Here is a 19,051-nt window from a genome sequence, read left to right as displayed (position 1 = left end):
TGGCTGTGACAGCCCCACAAGTACCTGACTTGCTTCTCAGCACATTCCTGCTCCTTCCACTATGTGAACCACTGTGGAACGGGACAGGACTGATTGGTTTCAGAAATTATCCAGGCAAGGAGAGTTAAATTCCATCCAATTAGGCTGTCCCTGGAGATGTGGAAAAAGAGAATGAGAGAGACTGAGAGACTGAAATAGACAGATAGATTGGGGAGGAGGAGGTAGGGGAAGGGATACACATAAGTACGGGATAATAAAGTTAGAAGTTTGGGAATGAGGTATAGAGAAAAATGGGGACGTGGAAATAGTTTGGTGCTAGGTATTCTTCTTATGATCTTGGTAGCTCAAGGCTTTAGAAGTGAAATAATCCAGAAAATATCTTATTCTGTTACTTCCTACAAACCTCCCACCACCATCCCACCAAGACTTTGCCTTGGAGGTTGAAGTGGTATTTAAAGCAGTGTATATGGGAGTTTAGAATCAGCTGGGTTGTGTTCACCTTTGCCTCTCCCTGGAGATTAGATGGATTCCTTCAGTGATGGCTCATCCCCCTTCTATCTGGACCAGAACCTCTCTGACTGTATCCTGGAGATCAAGGGAGATGTGCCCTCAACCATTCACTCAGTCTGCCAATTTTAAGGTACAAAGAATGCGGGGAGATGGAGCAAGTACTGAAGGAATGGTGCCTGGGTCTTGCTGATTGTCTGTGGAGACTGGATCCCTTTCCAGGACTTTCTGTTGTTGTTGTTTGTTTGTTTGTCTTTTTTGAGATGGAATCTCGCTCTTGTTGCCCAGGCTGGAGGGCAATGGCGCAATCTCAGCTCACCACAACCTCTGCCTCCCGGGTTCAAGCGATTCTCCTGCCTCAGCCTCCAGAGTATCTGGGATTACAGGCACGTGCTACCACGCCAGCTAATTTTTTTTTTCTTTTTCTTTTTTGAGACGGAGTCTCACTCTGTTGCCCAGGCTGGAGTGCAGTGGTGCAATTTCGGCTCACGGCAAGCTCCGCCTCCTGGGTTCATGCCATTCTCCTGCCTCAGCCTCCCGAGTAGCTGGGACTACAGGCGTGAGCCACTAGTGTGTGGTGTAGCCACCACACACGGCTAATTTTTTGTATTTTTAGTAGAGACGGGGTTTCACCGTGTTAGTCAGGGTGGTCTTGATCTCCTGACCTCGTGATCTGCCTGCCTCTGCCTCCCAGAGTGCTGGGATTCCAGGCGTGAGCCACTGCACCCGGCCAATTTTTTTATATTTTGTACAGACGGGGTTTCTCCATGTTGGTCAGGCTGGTCTCGAACTCCTGACCTCAGGTGATCTGCCTGCCTCAGCCTCCCAAAGCGCTGGGCTTACAGGCGTGAGTCACCATGCCCGGCCCCTTTCTGGGACTTTCATGCTTTCCCTTCCCTTGGAAACGGAAGCACGCTGGATGGAACAGAGAGAGGTGGCTCATTCATTAACTGCACAGGTTAGGCCAGGCTCTGGAGCTGAGGTTGGGATAAAGAGGTGATGACACAACCTTTCTGCTCACTTGTAAGAAAAATACACAATACTCTCCACTTTCTCTCCCCTGAGAGACTTCCATCAACAATGACCAGCTGGGGCTGAGTCACCTATTTGCCTGCCCTTTGTCTCTTTCAACAATGATCCCTGTGTCCATCACTGTGGATGTGAGCCCTTTGAATAGATGTTCTTTCTAGTCCATGAGTTTTGGAAGCTCACTCTACCTTGAGACACTGAAACATGTCTGCATCTCTCTTTGTCTTTTTATGTCTTCCCAAGTAATGGCCACTCTGCTTGAGTTCATACTCTTTCTTATTTTTTAATTTTTTTTTTTTTTGAAATTGAGTCTCACTCTGTCACCCAGGCTGGAGTGCAGTGGCACAATCTCAGCTCACTGCAACCTCCATCTCCCTGATTCAAGTGATTCTCCTGCCTCAGCCTCCCAGGTAGCTGGGAATACAGGCATGTGCCACCACACCTGGCTAATTTTTGTATTTTTGGTAGAGACGGGGTTTTGCCATGTTGGCCAGGCTAGTCTCTAACTCCTGACCTCAGGTGATCTACCCGCCTTGGCCTCCCACAGTGCTGAGATTACAGGTGTGAGCCACCGTGCCCAGCCAAGTTCATACTCTTAAGCTTAGGAAGAGAAGCACAGCTTATCTGGAACCTTAATTCATGGTTAGTGCCTTTCCATCAGCCTATACCCAACAGTCCAGGACTATACCTTTTTTATCTCTGGACCCTTTCCTCACCTCTCCCTTCTCTCTTCCTACCCTATAGGAACTAGGATGCTGATGATAGTTGGTTTGACAGGTTTAGAAATAGTGCCTGCTCTGCTCTTTTGACCTCAAGGTGCTGCCAAGACTGATTTTTATCCCAAGTTCTGATTTCTCCAACAAGAGCTTATGAGCTAACCAGGGCTGTCAGTTAGGACTTTGACCTCTCCTGGGGCACCAGAAGGATGCTCCCCTGATGGGAGCATCAGTGTCTTCCCCCTTCTCCTGCCCTCTCTCCTCCCCGTGGGGAGTGTTCTCATCTATATCCTTTCTGAGCTATGGTGGCATCTGGGAGACATTCAGTTATCTTATGAGATGGGAGGAAATGGAACAGTCTCTTCTATTTGTTCTTTTTAACACTGTCCTAACTTTATTTTTATCTGGTTAATATGTCTGTCAGCAGTAAGAGGTTTTTAATCTCCTAATAAGTGTATACCCATCCAAAAGAAGCTGGAATAAGGTGGGGGAAAAGGGGTTGATAAATTCCTGCAGCATCTTTATATTCCAACTAGCTGTTTCTGAAAGGTGACTCTTTCTCTTACTCACATGCTGTTTAGTGATTGACGACCTATAGCATATTTATTAGTCAGTTCACGCTTTCAGCTCAGTTGTGTGTGAGTGTGTGCATGCCTGTGATTAATTACCACATGGACTTGTCACTCCCACTTTCTTGACCTTCATTTTTTTTCTTTATTTTGTTTAGATTTAAAAAAATAGGTCTCGCTATGTTGCCAAGGCTGAACTCAAACTCCTGAGTTCAAGCAATCCTCCCTCCTCAGCCTCCCAAAGAGCTGGGGTTATAGGCATGAGCCACCATGCCTGCCTCTCCTGCCCATCTTGAACCATCTGTGGCCCTTATTTCTTTTCTTCCTTGCTATTTTAGTTTTGGTTGAGGGAGTCAAGGCAAAGGGCCATAGTGCTTCCATCCAATAGATGCAGACTGACCTCTGATCACTCCTTAACACCCCTCGGCCAAAACCCTTTCCCATGTCTCTGGTGCCTGAGACATACGTGTCTAGGAAGGAATCAGCCGCATTGTTACTCATCCATCAGCATCTGAACCTCGCATGCTGACTCCGACTCCGTGGTGCTAAGGGTCCTCACCACCTTGACTAAAATCTTGAGTCTTTATGTGCAGAAGTAGCCCTTCACCCCAAAGCTAAGGAGAAAGGATTGGATGAAAGTTCTCTGTAGAAGTGGAGGAAACATGTGTCTCCTCAGAGGCACCTTTAGAGGTGGTTCCCTGCAACCCTCCAGCTAGAGTGAGCAGGCTCCTTGCCTGGGGGGCGCTGCCACTCACAGAGGGGTGGGGGCTTCGAAGCTCTCCTCCCACCACCCCTGGTGAATCCTCCGCATCTTCCTCCCTTGATACTAGCAGCTGGTGGGGGCTGGGGGAATGGAGGAGTGCTGCTGTTAGAGCAAGAAGACCAAGTGGCTTTGTCTCTTCTCGGTAATTTCAGTGCAGTGAGATGAGAAGACCCTGGGGTTTGGCATTTCTCCTTGAGGAGCTGAGCCAGAGGCAGGGCTTTTGTTCCTAAGTGATTAGAGGCCTGTGGCCGGAGGCCGCACATTCCCTTTTGGAAAGGAGCTCTCCCATACTCCTTGCTTCCATCTTCCCCTTCCTGGCTCAAGTCATAGGCTCTATTTTCTGGCTATCCTCTTTTTGTTCCTGAGAAAGTTGTGGTGGCTCTGTTTTTTTTTGTTTTTTTTTTTTTGTTTTTTTTTAAGCTGATTTAGGGGGTTGGGAAAGGAAAACTTTAAAAGTAAAATAATAAAAAACAGACCACTCTGCCATTACAGGCACATAAATAGCTTTGCCGTCGCTGGGCTGCACACTCGCTTTGCCATAGCAACCTAAAGCGACTGTTTATAACAGCCTGTCAACTGGCCTGGAAACCAGCAGCTGCTGCTGACCGCCCTGGCCTCGGAGCAGCAGGCAGGTACTCCTTGAGAGGTGTTATGGAGGCGGTGGGTCTGGCGCTTCTTGTGGAACCATGGGCAGGGGAAAGGCAGCCTGGGTTCCAGAGGCGACTGGGGCAGTAATGTTTTGGGAGCCAAAGTGAGCAGCAGGTGTCTTTTGTCTTCGTTTTCCCCTCACCTGTGTATGGGCCCCAGCATAGCTCATCTCCTGTGGAGATAGAAGACAGGGCTGGGAGGGCATTTGCTCCACCGGAACCTGAAAGGGGCCTGGGTGTCCCTCTGAACCTCACGAGGTGGCTTGTTTTACTTTTCAAATAGACTTTGGCTTCTGTTGTAGCCTGTTGAGTGACATCCTTTCAAGTCTGTTTTCTCAAAGGCTTAAAAAAAGTGGGCTTTTTTGGGGCTCTATCTGGGAAAGGGGGCTGTCTGGAGATGAATGGAAGCAGAGATTAGCAACCCGGAAGGACTAGCAGAGGGAGAGGGAAGAGCAAAGGAGATACATGGCAAGACCTTCCGGTGCCTTCCCATGTCAGCCTGGAGCTGAAGGGGTTCATGGAAATGCTTTGGAACCTCACAGCATTTTCTAAGTGTGGTCCCCAGACCAGAAGCAACCGCTCACCCTGTTAAGGAACTTGTTAGGAATGCATCTTCCCGGTCTCATCTCTGTTCTTCTGCACCAGAAACTCAGGAGTTGGCAGGGAGGGGGCCAACAGGTTTGCCCCAGTTCTCCAGGAGATCCTTGTGCTCACTCTGGGTTTGAGAACCACGGCTCAAAAGCATTACTCAAGTGCAAGAAAGCATGATCAGTCCGCTTTCCAAAGCCCGAGGCTGACTGAATGGATCCTGTCTGTGCAATGTGTGAACAAGGAAGAGTAAAACAGGCGCAGAGGGGTGGCAGGTTATTAGGGATCATTCCTGGCCCCCTTTTTTAATAAGCACTGTCTTTTCAGCATGGAGCCCTTGCTCATTTGCCTGTGACTTCCAGGAAACCGGCCCAGAGAAGGCTGGGATAGGTAAAGTGGGGATGGGAGGTTCTCTGTACTCTGTACAGGTGAGACTGTCAGAGTAGAGAAAGGGAATGGGAGCAGCCAGGCCTGATGACCAGTATGGGACATGCTGACTAGTGTCTGGGCCACAGGAATGTTGTTTTGCGTCCTCTTCTGCTGAATGCCTGGGGACAGAGCAGCTGCCCCTGGTGCTCCCTTTTGGTGGATGAGATGTGGCCTCCTCAGTCTGTGGCCAGGCAGCTTCTTCCCCCTTGTCCGGAGGGCTCCACCAGAACCTGAAGCCTGGGAACAACCAGGTCCTGACCCAGTAGCCCAGGGAGATGACCCCTCTCCATGAGCATAACATGATTCTGCTGAAATTCATTTCTAAAAATAACCTAGGATCCCGATCCAGCTGCTAAAAAGCCCCTTTGTTCCCTTGAAACCAGAATATGGAAAGCCACAGCAGCCCCAAGACAGACAGTCTATGTAGTCCAAGGGAATGCATATACGAAATACGTGAATGCTGCTGCCGGAGGGCTGCATCCTGTCTGTGGCCTAGAAGCTTCCTGCCGCAGCTCTGAGGAGTGAGAAGCAGTTATCCTTGCTAACTCTCATCCTGAGTGAACAGGTTCAGGAGAGGCTGCCAGTACCCCTTTTGTTAAACAACAGACCTTCCAGATGGCGTTGTCACTTCCACCTGAAGGTGGCTCTTGTCCTCCTTAAACAACTGAAGGAAATGGTGAGTGCTGCTGTTTCATCCTCTACATTTTTTTGAGCTCTAGCTTGCTGTGAACACCCCTACCTCCACCCCATACACCCTCTGAGTCATTGGAGGACACAGAGGTGACCCAGGCCAGTGTGACTCACACAATTTGAAAGAGGTTGGCTTTTCCAAGGCTCTGGGCCTGAGGGACTGCCCTTCTTCGTCTTGATAAATTTTTTTTTGAGATGGAGTTTCACTCTGTTACCCAGACTGGAGTGCAGTGGTGCGATCTCAGCTCGCTGCAACCCCTGCCTCCCAGGTTCAAGCGATTCTCCTTCCTCAGTCTTCCGTGCAGCTGGGATCACAGGCATGTAACACCACACCTGGCTGGGTTTTTTTTCCTTTTTTTTTTTTTTTTGAGATGGGGTCTCACTCTGTCTCCCAGGCTGGAGTGCAATGGTGCGGTCTTGGCTCACTGCAGTCTCCACCTCCCGGATTCAAGCAACTCTGTTGCCTCAGCCTCCTGAGTAGCTGGGACTACAGGCATGTGCCACCACACCTGGCTAATCTTTTGTATTTTTAGTAGAGATGGGGTTTCACCATGTTAGCCAGGATGGAATTTTTGTATTTTTAGTAGAGACGGGGTTTCGCCATGTTGGCTATGCTGGTCTCAAACTCCTGACCTCAGGTGATCTGCCCACCTCGGCCTCCCAAAGTGCTGGGATTACAGGCATGAGCCACTGTGCCTGGCCTCTTCTTGATAATATTGATGCCATTTCAAGATGGAGCCAGTGGACAGGGGTCAGGGGGACAGCAGTACCCTCCCAGGCACATTCCTGCTTCCTCCCACCACACTGTTTCCCTGCCCATGCCCTGGAGCCTTCTGTCTTCATCTTGGTGGTTCTTAGAGCCTGTGACATGGGTTGGATCTTAGCAGACCAGGTGATCAGGATCAGGCTGTCAACCTTGGGTCCATTCTTGGTATCGCTGTTTGGAGAAAGCTTTTGCTATCTATGGATCCTAACTTCTCCCTGCCTTCTGAAGGCATCTGGCCAGAACTGGTAAGTTTTGCCACCATTGTCACTACACAGCATATCCTAGACAACACAGCCACTCCAAGACTGAGAAGTGTTTTTATTTTTTGGATCTCAGATCGCCATAGATAATGCTCCAGTGAACATCCTTGCACATGCCCCCTCCAGGCCCTGGACGAGAATTTCTTTGGAAGATGTAGCCAGGACTAGATGACTGGGTCCACAGCATGCATAGATGTAGTTTGACCAAAAAGTACCAGGTGGTTCTGGGGAGGAGGGATGAATTCTGGATTCCTGAGACCCAGGGGCTAGGAGTGACACTTTTTCTCCAGATAGATGCTTTGACTCTAGCACTACGTTTTTGTGGTGGAATTGAAGAAGGTGCTGTCAGAGTAGCAGACTTGGAGAGGGGAAAGTAAGTGAGGGAGGTCCATGGATACTACCTCCTAACCAGGAAGTGGTGTTCTATCTTCAGAAGGAAAGAACTGAACCTGCGAATGACATCCTCTCAAGTCTGTTTTCTCAAAGACTAAAAGCATGTGGGCTTTCCTTGGGTCTCTGGGAAAGGGGGCTGTCCTGAGATGACTGGAAGCAGAGATCAGCAACCTGGAAGGGCTAGAGGAGGGAGAGGGAAGAGCAAAGGAGACATGAACCAGAACCCAGAACTTCAGGATGGGAGTACCCCACCCCCAGGAGGCTAAGTTCTAGGGGCTAGCTAAAAATTAGCATCAGATTCCCTGACCAGGCCATGGTATACTATCCCATGGTGAGGCCAGAGGCCTGGCTTAGTGCACCCGCCCTCACCTGGCTTCCTGGGTTGGATGTGGCTGTTGGATGATGATGACAAGTGGTGCCACCCACCACCTGAACTTTAGCCAACACATGCTGCCTCTGACCTTGTTCCCATGCCTCCAAAGGGCTTCAGTAGGCTGAAGGAGGGCATGTGCTCTGGTCTGCTTCTGCAAACCAGTTGGCATTTAAGGAGCAATTAGGGCAGGGCAGACTTGGGGAGGGAAGGAAGAACCCGGGATTGTGATGAGGATGGCTGTCAGACCTGAGGGATGGGAAGTGGCCAGGATGAACTAGAATCTGGGTCATGGAAATAAGGAGCCTGTGATGAGGAGGCGGGCAGAACAGCCTTTACCAGAGACTCACACCTCTGGAGAGAAGGGCTAGCCAGGGATGTTTTAGGCTAGGCAGCCTACCATGGTCAGGTTCTTGCCAGCTTTCTTGATAGGACACAGTCCTTTTGGAAGTGTCAGAGTGCCAGAGAGGAGTAGAGCTTAAACCCTCCCAGGTGGTACACAGGAAACAGCCCTGCTGGAAAAAAGACAGAGAACGCAGAGCAGGATCTCCCTCTGTGCTTCTCCCAGATCACCATGGGGAGCAAGGCCAAGGGCATGAGATGACTGAGTGGAGGAAGCCCTCATCCCCACCGCTGGGCTCTCCAGGCGGGAATTGGATATGCTTGGACTCACAGCAATCTAGAGCCCAGTGCTTTCTGGCTTGGGGTGGGGGTGGGGTGAGGGGAGGAAAAAGGGGAGCAGAGGGTATCTGCTCCCAAAAAGCTTTGGGTCTATCTCTATGCCTTCCCAGAAAGTTCACAAGAGGTAGATATTTCCCTGACCTATTTCAGAGCCTTTTAGGAGTCAGAACAAGGGACAGATGGGTTTATATGAGCCTTCTTTTCAAGGTTTAGGAAGTAAATTCATAGCTTGGTTTCCATTTTTTTATATCATCGTTCTCGTACTTGAGGCAAGGTGGCTTTGGATTCAGATTAGGGCACAAATCCTGGCTCTCTGAATCTATATTTCCCTGCTATAAGATGAGAGGTCCTTCTTATAGGGTTGTTGGTGAGAATTCAGTGGAACAGTATATGTAAGACTGATAATAGCTACAGTGTGTGGACCAGCCACTATACCAAGCACTACCTAATACATAGGGGTATATATCTAATTTCTCATTTTCATATCAAGTCCCTAGGATGGCCCCTAGCACATGGAAGGTGCTCAACAAATCTTTTTTCCCTCCCTTCCAACCTCTCCAATCCCACATCCCTGTTCCTGAGTATAGGGAGAAGTAGAGCCTCACTTGGAATGAGAGAGACTGATTCTAAGTCAGAAAAAAAGACTACGGATTTTCTGAGGGGCTCCTAAAGCGTGTGTGTGTGTGTGTGTGTGTGTGTGTGTGTGTGTGTGTGTGTGTGTGTTTTCTGAAGCAGAGTCTCGCTGTCGCCCAGGCTGGAATGCAGTGGCACAATCTCGGCTCACTGTAACCTCCGCCTCCCAGGTTCAAGCAATTCTCCTGTCTCAGCCTCCCAATAGTTGGGAATCCCAGTAGTTGGGATTATAGGCGTTCACCACCATGCCCAGCTGATTTTTTCTGTTTTTAGTAGAGACAGGGTTTTGCCTTGTTGGCCAGGCTAGTCTCAAACTCCTGATCTCAGTTGATCCAACTGCCTCGGCCTGCCAAAGTGCTGAGATTATAGGCATGAGCCACCGCGCCCGGCCCTGAAGCAGGTTTTATATTGTAGTTGGGTGCATTCTAAAGTGGGACCAGGCTGCTTCCCCTCTCCAGAGGTCTGCCCTTCCTCACCCCTCAAGTCATGCCTGGCAGTGATGCTGGCACCCCTGCCAGAGTGTCTCCAAGTGCTACCAGCTTGCTCCTGAGCAGAGGCTTTCAGCCCATTGGGGAGGACAGAGTAGCGCAGGGCAGGGAAGTGTCTGCTCCTCTGAACAGACCCAGCCTGTAGCCCAGAGGCCAGAGTGGACCAGAGCCTCTTGTTATTCCAGGCATGTCTATCTGCAGTGCTGCAGCAGCCTGAAGCCCTAGCCCCTGGCCCCTCCTGTTTCCTTTCTCCCATTTTTATGCATCATATCACATTCAATAGGAGCATTTAGTAGCGGGGAGACTCGGGGTGAGTTCCTTTCATATTTTCAAATATACCCACTCTATAACCTATACGAGGGGTCATTCTTTTTCCTCATAGTTTGGGGATATATTTCTTCTTTAGCACCCTGGGAAAGTTAAGAGTAAAAGATTCCTTGGACAAAATTGGAGGAAAGTGTGTCTGATTAGTGTTTACAGTTTGGTGACTTAGAATAGAAGGTTCTTGTCTCTGGCAGCTCCTCATTTCTGGAGGCTTTTTTTTTTTTTTTTTTTTGGAAGTCAGGGTCCCACTCGGTTTGCCCAGGCTGAAATTAAGTGATATGAATACAGCTCACTGCACACTGCAGCTTCCACCTCCTGGGCTCAAATGACCCTCCCGCTTCAGCCTCCCAACTTGCTAAGACCACAGGCGTGCACCATCATGCCCAGCTACTCTTTGTATTTTTTGTAGAGACAGGGTTTCACCATGTTACCTAGGCTGGTCTCAAACTCCTGAGTTCAAGTGATTCTCCCGCCTCAGCCTTCCAAAGTGCTGGGATTACAGGCAGGAGCCACTGCACCTGGCAGATGCCTGCCTTTTAGAGGGCCTCTTAGAAGTTTGCCAGAAAATGAGGAGGTTTAGGCTCAAGAAAAGGAGTAAAGTGTAACAAAAAGAGCACCAGGCAGTCAAGACCACTGACTTGTTAAGACCAAACCACTTTTTTATCTCCCTGGACCTTTGTATCTTCATTTGTAAGGCGAGGGTCACAGCTGTCCTAGCTAGAATTGATATGACCAATGCTTTCACATGTCATCTACAAATTATAGAACAGATGTTCCAGGACTTTAGGAGGAAAAAAGTAAAATGTTGTCTTAATGATCATATAAAGCATTGTAATTTCTTGCCCTAGGAGGAAGAGATGAGAGAGTTCGCTCTTCTATCCTATCATCTCTTAGGCTTGCAAAATACTAGAAAAGAGGAGGGAGCACATACCTTACTCAGAACGCCCCAAGCCGAATGACTAACCCTTACCTGACAAGAGGTAGTACCTTCCAGGTGTCTGAGCAGCGCATTTGATGCTGAGATGGTGTGAGCACCTTCAGATTATTCTTTGGCAGATTAGGGGCCAGGCAAGCTCAGCAGCTGCAGAGAGCTCATACTCCAGAGAGCTCAAAACTCAGAAGTGCGGACATCATGATATTCTTCCTAATATTATAGAGATCCCACCTTAAACCTCGGGCTCCAACTCTGCACTGCCCTTTGGACTTTGTGCTAGCAGCTTAGTGCTTGACCTACTGTGTGTTTCTCTAGATCAGCCTGAGGCAAACAAACCTTTTCATTCTTTTCCACATGTGTTCTTCAGCCCCATGTGTTCTAATCTTACATAACCTTTTCCATCGGTTGCCTATGGAAGTGGAAGAATCTCTCCTCTTTGGTACTCTGAAAAGAGGTTCAAAGTAAGGAAGGAATTCTGCCAGGTATGGTAGCTCATGTCTGTAATTCTAGCACTTTGGGAGGCTGAGGTAAGAAGATCACTTGAGGTCAGGAATTCCAGACCCGCCTGGCCAACAGAGTGAATCCCCATCTCTACTAAAAATACAAAAAATTGGCTGGGCGCAGTGGCTCACCCCTGTAATCCCAGCACTTTAGGAGGCTGAGGCAGGTGGATCACAAGGTCAAGAGATCAAGACCATCCTGGCCAACATGGTGAAACGCTATCTCTACTAAAATACAAAAATTAGCTGGGCATGGTGGCATGCAACTGTAGTCCCAGCTACTTGGGAGGCTGAGGCAGGAGAATCACTTGAACCCAGGAGGTGGAGGTTGCAATGAACTGAGATCACGCCACTGCGCTCCATCCTGGCAACAGAGCGAGACTCCATCTCAAAAACAAACGAAAGCACAAAAAATGAGCTGGGCATGGTAGTGGGTGCCTGTAATCCCAATTACTCAGGAAGCTGGGGCAGGAGAATCACTTGAACCTGGGAGGCGGAAGTTGCAGTGAGCCAAGATCGTGCCTCTGCATTCCAGCCTGGGTGACAGAGCGAGACTCTTTCTCAGAAAAAAAAAAGGAAGGAATTCTGACTCAGACTGTCTTTTCTAATTCTCAGGAGACTCAAGAACCTATATGCTGGTGGTTACTGCTAATGGTTATAACCTAGCTAATGGTTTTTGTTAATGAAGCTGCCCTGGAATATTCCATTCTTTTTGTGCAGTGGAGTGTTCCCTGGCAAGGAAAGATGGAAGGGCACATGGAGCTTGTTTTTCTTCTACTTAAAGGGCTTGATAACAAAAGTTCATTAAGATCAGATTAGGCTTTCTCCCATCACTTAAGTGTCCTATTCTGCACACTGGACAGCTTTCATCTAAGATTTCCAAGGACTATTTCTATAATTCTATTCCTTTATCACTTTCTTAGGGTGGTGCGAAAAGACAGGGCCCATTCTCTACCCAACTAAAGGTGGAAGGAACCGAGTCCTGAAAAGGCTAAGTAACATCCCTATCTTCATGGAGCAAACATTGTAGTGGGTGAAGACAGAAAAGGTAAAATCCTCTAATTCCTGGTTCAACACTATAAGCATTGTTCCCAACATCCTCTTGAAAGGTGAAGGAGTTCTACTTGAGGGTCAAGATGGGTTTCTTGCTGCTAGAGCTCTTCCCATTTCTTCCAGGCTTGGAGAAGCTGAACTGGGGTGAAAACTCTGTGGTCCTGCCTGTTCCTACACCAGTCTGAATGAAGGGAGTTTGACAGATTGCCTCAGGTTCTTTGTGGATCTTCTTATTTCCCAGATAAGAAGGGGTTATGATATTTTAAAACAAATAGAACCCTGCTTTCTTAACTCTTTGTAAGTCAGAGTAGTGCTAAAAATCTATGGGAGGAAGAGGAGGCAAGGGGCAAATTGGGAGAGGGAGGAGTATAAATCAACCTGCATCCCTGTGGAAGCTTCTGGGAAGAAGATTGTCAGGAATTGGCAAAGACTTTGGCTACATGTGACTTTGGAGGAGATCACTGATAAAAGAATCAAATCCCTTATCTGATAGTTCTTGTGCTTCTTTGTTCACCTTCTAGAAGTAAGGGTGGCATCTATTTATTACAGAGAGGTTGGCCAGAGCTCCTTGCCACCCCCTGGTAACTGAAGTCATCAGTGGGGACTGTGTAACCGGGGCTGGGGTCCCATGTTCTGGTGCTGTGCTAAGAGCCCCTTCACATTTGAAAGGCTGATGTGTGGCAGTGACACCTGTCAGTGGCATGACACACAGCGGCCCCACTTTAAAACTGAGAAGGGGCCTCAGGATAAGTTCTCTTCCCACCTTCAGCCCTCTGGATCCTCACCTACACATAGCTCCACCACACCCCCTAGTTAGCATGCATGAGAGGTAATGCATCTTTCTGAGGGGAGAAATGCTGGCCTCTCTCTGGTGCCCTTATTGAGATGATGTGAGACTCTGGTGCTCACTCACAGGCTAGCTTGTCTTCCCTGCTGACCTTGCTGTGGCCCTATCCTCTATCTGAATTGAGAGGTGTCTTATCGCTCCCATTCCAGAGAAACTTTAATGCTCAGGCTTCAAACTCCCTATCTTTCCTCCTCAGAGGTCCTTCTGTCCCCCTTACTAAAAAAAAAAAAAAAAAAAAAAGTTCACCCTGTATCACCAACTGACAAAGCATTTTACTCCCCTCTTCTCCCCAAAAGCCTCTTGGAGTAGGGTGGAGCTTAGCCTCAAGACCAAAACTTGGTGCCTGCCAGGTTGACACCTGCAACAGTCTACAGAATTTCCATACACCTGGAAGCTGAGTACTCTAAGGGGCTTTGGAGGATTTTGACATCTTCTATCAGGTTGTCTTCCTTGTGTGTAAATGTGTGTGTTGGGAGTGGAGGAGTGTGGGGTGTGGGAGAGGTAGGCTGACTGACAGGCAACCATTCAGATTACTTAGATCTGAACTCCTTTTTCTGACCTCTTCTCATCTTTTATAGATAATGTCAGACTAAAGTATCCTGTCACAGGTCCCTCAAATAGACAGGGAAAACATTAGAGCCATTAGAGGTTGTAACCATTTATTTCCAAGTTTCTGAAGCTGTGGGTTTTATGTTGCTTGGTTGGGAGAGGTGAGATGTAAAGACTGGGGTATATTGAAATTACTCCTCTACATTGGGGTTTGCAGTCTGCTGGGGCCTCCCAGGGAGGAACGGGCCTCTCCTGAGTCAGCTCCCTAAGCTCAGGCCTCAGCTATCAGTTTAGCTCAGACCTCAACTGTCACTTAAATCCTTGTGCTTAGACTGGGTACCTCTTGCCCTTGCAGATGCTGGATACTCATGGCTGCTCTAATGGTTTCTTTTTGTCTATCTTTGAACCTTTATTCCAGAGATCCAGTTGTCATCAGTATCCAGGAAGCTCTCCTCTTCCTCCTCCTGACGCCTCTCTACCACTACAGTTGCTGGTTGTTGCTAAGGTTGCTGCCATGGTAACATGCACATCCTGTTTACACTTTCATCTGGGCAAGTTGGTCTAAGCTAGGAACCTACCTACCCTGGACAACCACTATCATCACCACCTGGGGACACCAATCAACGTGACACGGAGTCCACCTTCCACTCAGTTCCCCCATCCTCTTCCTCCTCTCGCTGCCAGATTTCATACAGAAGAAAGGATCTAGACTTCGGACAGCTACTCGGGAGCTTATTGTACAAGATACATTCGATCTGTTCCCTCACTGGGCCCCCAGAGAAACAAGAAGTAGGAAGAAGTTGAGACAGGAAGACAGGAGACACTGGTCAGTTGAAGGGAAACACTACATCTTCTCTGGTTGAGGGGCTTGGTAACAACAGGCAAAATGACGAACCCATCAGACCGTGTCTTGCCTGCCAACTCGATGGCCGAGAGCCGTGAAGGGGACTTTGGCTGCACAGTAATGGAACTGAGGAAGCTCATGGAGCTGCGTTCGAGGGATGCTCTGACCCAGATTAACGTCCACTATGGAGGTGTACAGAATCTCTGCAGTAGACTGAAAACCTCCCCTGTGGAAGGTAAAGGCCATATCAGGGGTGGGGAGTTGGAGGAAGGTGGCTAGTGTTTCAAAATATTCTTTTCCCAGCTTCTAGAGAAGGCACATTTCTGGAGGCCCAACTGGTATATTTTTGTCAGGTGGGAAAGGTATGGCTTCTGAAGCACTGAAAGGAGGTGAGGCCACGAAGAGCTGTATCTTTCACAGAGATGATGTTTAGAAACTGCTATTCTCTGAAGAGTATTCTTTTCTCCTTTTTCTTTTCTTCCTTTCTCTTTCTTCTTCTTTTGTTTCTTTCTTTTTCTTTTCTTTTCTTTCTTTCTTGTGTGTGTGTGTGTGTGTGTGTGTGTGTGTGTGTGTGTGTGTGTGAAACAGGGTCTTGCTCTTTTACCCAGGCTGTAGTGCAGTGGCGTGATCATGGCTCACTGCAGCCTCAACCTCCTGGGCTGAAGCCATCCTGCTACCTCAGCCTCCTGGGTAGCTGGGACCACAGGCGTGTGCCACCACACCCAGCTAGCTTGTTTGATTTTTTTGTAGAAATGAGGTCTCAGTATCTTGCCTAGACTCATCTCAAACTCCTGGGCTCAAATGATCCTCCCACCTTGGCCTCCCAAAGTGTTGGGATTACAGGCGTAGTGAGCCATTGCTCCTGACGCCTCTTTTCTCCTTTTTCTGTATCAGTGTCCATTTAGTTTTAAAATGTTTATGATATAAATGTTGTTGTCAGTAAATAATCAAGTCCCTTCTTCTATATGTCTGATTATAAAATACTTTAATTCTTCCCTATACTGATCTTACAGTTTAATGAATGGAGGAAGGAAGGGTACAGAAAAGTGAGTAAGTCCAGCTGCCCAGTTGAGAACTTCTCTATTATATACCGTTAGAAATGGGATGATAGGCCAAGCAGGGTGGGTGGCTCACATCTGTAATCCCAGCATTTTGGCAGGCTGAGGTGGGAGGATCACTGGAGCCCAGGAGTTCCAGACTAGCCTGGGCAACACAATGACACCCCATCTCTTTTTTTTTTTGGAGACAAGAGTCTTGCTATGTCACCCAGGCTGGAGTGCAGTGGCATGATCCCAGCTAACTGCAACCTCTGCCTCCCAGATTCAAGCAATTCTCATGCCTCAGCCTCCCAGGCAGCTGGGACTACAGGTGTGCACCACCATGCCCAGCTAATTTTTTGTATTTTAGTAGAGATGGGATTTCACCATGTTGGTCAGCCTGGTCTCAAACTCCTGACCTCAGGTGATCTGCCTGCCTTGGCCTCCCAAAGTTTTGGGATGAGGAGGCTTACAGGCATAAGCCACCACGCCCAGCCTCTATTTATTTTAAATAAAAAGGAAAAAGAAGGAAATGGAATGCTAAATCACAAGGTATATAATTGTACCCATCATATCTTTGGATTACTCACTGTTTTGTGTCAGGGAATTATAAGTGATTTTTTCAACTCTGCTGGATACACTTTTACTGTAGTTCTTCTTAATCTTTTTGTTGTTGTTGTTTGTTTGTTTTTTTTGGTTTTTTGGGTTTTTTTTTTTAGATGGAGTCTCACTCTTGTTGCCCAGGCAGGCTGGAGTGCAATGGTTCATTCCTGGCTCACTGCAACCTCCGCCTCCTGGATTCAAGCAATTATCCTGCCTCAGCCTCCCGAGTAGCTGGGATTATAGGCATGTGCCACCACACCTGGCTAATTTTGTCTTTTTAGTAGAGATAGAGTTTCACCATCTTGGGCAGGCTGGTCTCAAACTCCTGACCTCAGGTGATCCGCTCACCTCAGCTTCCCAAAGTGCTGGGATTACAGGTATGAGCCACTGCGCCCGGTCTTAATCTCTTCTTAAAAAATATAAAAAAGTTCAAAGATAATGAAAAATCCAGCTTCGGGCTTTCCTGGCCCAGCCCAGTTGCCCAGTGTGCCATGGTGTGATGAAATTTTGCCTCATCAAAATGTAGAAAGAACAAAAGGAAACTTGCTTTTTCACTTTTGCCTGGTTTTAGCATCTCTGTAGCAGATACTTATTTGGCCCTGTACGCCTGGCAGTTCATGGTTGAGTAGTGTGAGATGGAGCAAAGATCTTTTCCATTAGGGGCTTTCAGCCTCATGTGGTCTCCTATTTCTGAATCTTCCTCAGAGGCCACAGCATATTTCTCACCAGTTCTAAGAAGCTGTTATCCTTTGCCAGTGCTGTATTATAAGTTAGTTACTTGGAGCCTAGACTCTTTAGGATGAAAAAAGAGAGAAATTTTTACATAGATATCTATACCTAGTTTATGTCTTATTTTCTTTACAACCTAAGGAAGCTTCCCTACCTATTTTCTTTACTTCTAGAATTTGGTTTCCTATCTCACAGGCTTTGAGTTCAAACACTAGTTCCACCATTTACTAGCTAAGTAGCCCTCCATAGTTTACTCATCCTCCCTGAATCTGTTTCTTCTTTGAAAATAGAGTTGATAACACCTAGCCCATAGAGTTACTGAGATTAAATAATATATGTGCAGTGCTCATACTTATAATTAGGTGTTCAATAGATAAGTTTTCTCAGATTAAAACAGAGTCCATGTGTCTGTAGATACTTGCCAGAATATGGGTGCCAAAACATGGAGTGCAATGTTTTGTCATATCTGGAGAGGTTACTGTATGTGTAACTGCAACCACCGTCCATTTCATTTGCTCACTTCTTAATCACAAAAAAAAAAAAAAAACGCCTGGGTAAGGTGGCAATATCTAATTGCTTTCATGTGGCTCAGTCTCTGCCTTCTAATGGTAGCCCTTAATCATAGCCCTTTGGGCTCTGTCTCCTTCTTGCCAGCTGGATTTCTTTATTTGGTCACTTTTACAGCCGTATTGACTGCTGAGGGTCTGTTCTTAATTATATCTTCACTGAGATCATGCAATACTTTACAAACACCCGTCAGAATTTAAACAGGATCTTTCTTTTTCCCTTCCTATGCTGTTTTTGATCCCTTTGGTCAGCTGTCTCTCTCACAAACAGGCACTCAGGAGTCCAAAGAAGCTGGAACCTAGAGAGCTCCTGACAACAGGATTCCGGCTTTCCTCCAATTTTCCAGATCCCTTCCCAGAGCTGCCACTGTTTACTTTCTGATTCCCAGAGAGCTTCCATTCCCAAAGGCCAACATATATTCTACTTTCTGTCAACATTGAATATCAAATGTTACAGACATAGCGAATGCTCTTGGATCCTTTCCCAGTCCTGGTTTCAGCCCCTTCCAATGGCAAGTGTTTCCCTCATTACAGCCCCTGGCGATGCTATAGCCTAGGACTCCTACCACTGGCACAGTTGTCTACTGCCTTGTACTGCTTCCTTAGATCACAAATATGCATCCTGGTGTTTTTCTTTCTTTCTTTTCTTTCCTTTTTTTTTTTTTTTTTTTTGAGAAGGAGTTTTGCTCTTGTTGCCCAAGCTGGAGTGCAGTGGCGCAATCTTGGCTCACTCACTGCAACCTCCGCCTCCCAGGTTCAAACGATTCTCCTGCTTCAGACTCCCAAGTAGCTGGGATTACAAGTGCATGCCACTACTCCCGGCTAGTTTTTTGTATTTTTAGTAGAGATGGGGTTTCACCATGTTGGCCAGGCTGGTCTCGAACTCCTGACCTCAGGTGATCCACTCACCTCAGCCTCCCAAAGTGCTGGGATTATAGGCATGAGCCACCGCATCTGGCCTTTTTTTTTTTTCTTTATAAGAGATGGGGGTCTTGCTATGTTGCCCAGGCTGGTCTCAAACTCCTAGACTGAAGCAGTTCTTCTGCCTCATCAGTTTGTATTAATGTAGGAGTTACCATAGGGCTTGCTCTGGAACTGGGGAGACAGGGTATTGGAAAACAACCTTTCCATTAGTAATTTTTAGTCCTCAATACCAACAGTGACCTCCTAGTGTGTGACAGGAATAAAGAGATAAAAAGAAAAGTAAGAAAAAAAAAAGAAAGAAAAGGAGATATAGAACAGCTAAGACATAGGAGTATCTACCCAGGCAAGGGTAACGCTCACCTGTTTAGTTAGGGTAGGCAGAAAAAAGATCCCCAATACACTGATGCTATAAAAAGCTAGCCTGTTCATGGAAGGCCACACAGCCTGACAGCCTAATGTAATTTTGTCACTGTGGGAGGTCCCAGTGGACCAATAAGAAGAATAAAGAAATTTACCTGGTGCTTGAATTCTGCTAGTTGGAAACCAAGGTGAAAGTGAAGGTCAGAGAGATTGATTCCTAGAATGTAACCCTTTTCCTTTATTTTCTATGGA

General features: G+C 47.4%; 1 protein-coding gene across 8 annotated transcripts in view; it reads left to right on the top strand.

Annotated features, from left to right (window-relative positions):
• ATP2B4 (ATPase plasma membrane Ca2+ transporting 4) overlaps window positions 1-19,051 on the top strand; it is a 113,945-nt gene that overhangs the window by 42,458 nt on the left and 52,436 nt on the right. For 5 of the 8 annotated variants that reach the window (XM_007988875.3, XM_007988876.3, XM_007988869.3 and 2 more), the window contains exon 2: window positions 14,155-14,815. In XM_007988875.3, the coding sequence (XP_007987066.2) occupies window positions 14,623-14,815 (193 nt within the window). In that variant the 5' untranslated portion in view covers window positions 14,155-14,622. Of the gene's footprint in view, window positions 1-12,210; window positions 12,336-12,463; window positions 12,554-13,483; window positions 13,628-14,154; window positions 14,816-19,051 lie in introns of all 8 variants that reach the window. The other 3 variants (XM_007988870.3, XM_007988871.3, XM_007988872.3) reach the window with 3 other exon arrangements.

Source organism: Chlorocebus sabaeus, chromosome 25 (assembly GCF_047675955.1).
Source record: "Chlorocebus sabaeus isolate Y175 chromosome 25, mChlSab1.0.hap1, whole genome shotgun sequence".
NCBI classification, from domain to species: domain Eukaryota; kingdom Metazoa; phylum Chordata; class Mammalia; order Primates; family Cercopithecidae; genus Chlorocebus; species Chlorocebus sabaeus.
Note: the sequence above shows the minus strand (reverse complement) of the source record. Positions and strands in the feature narration are given on the sequence as shown.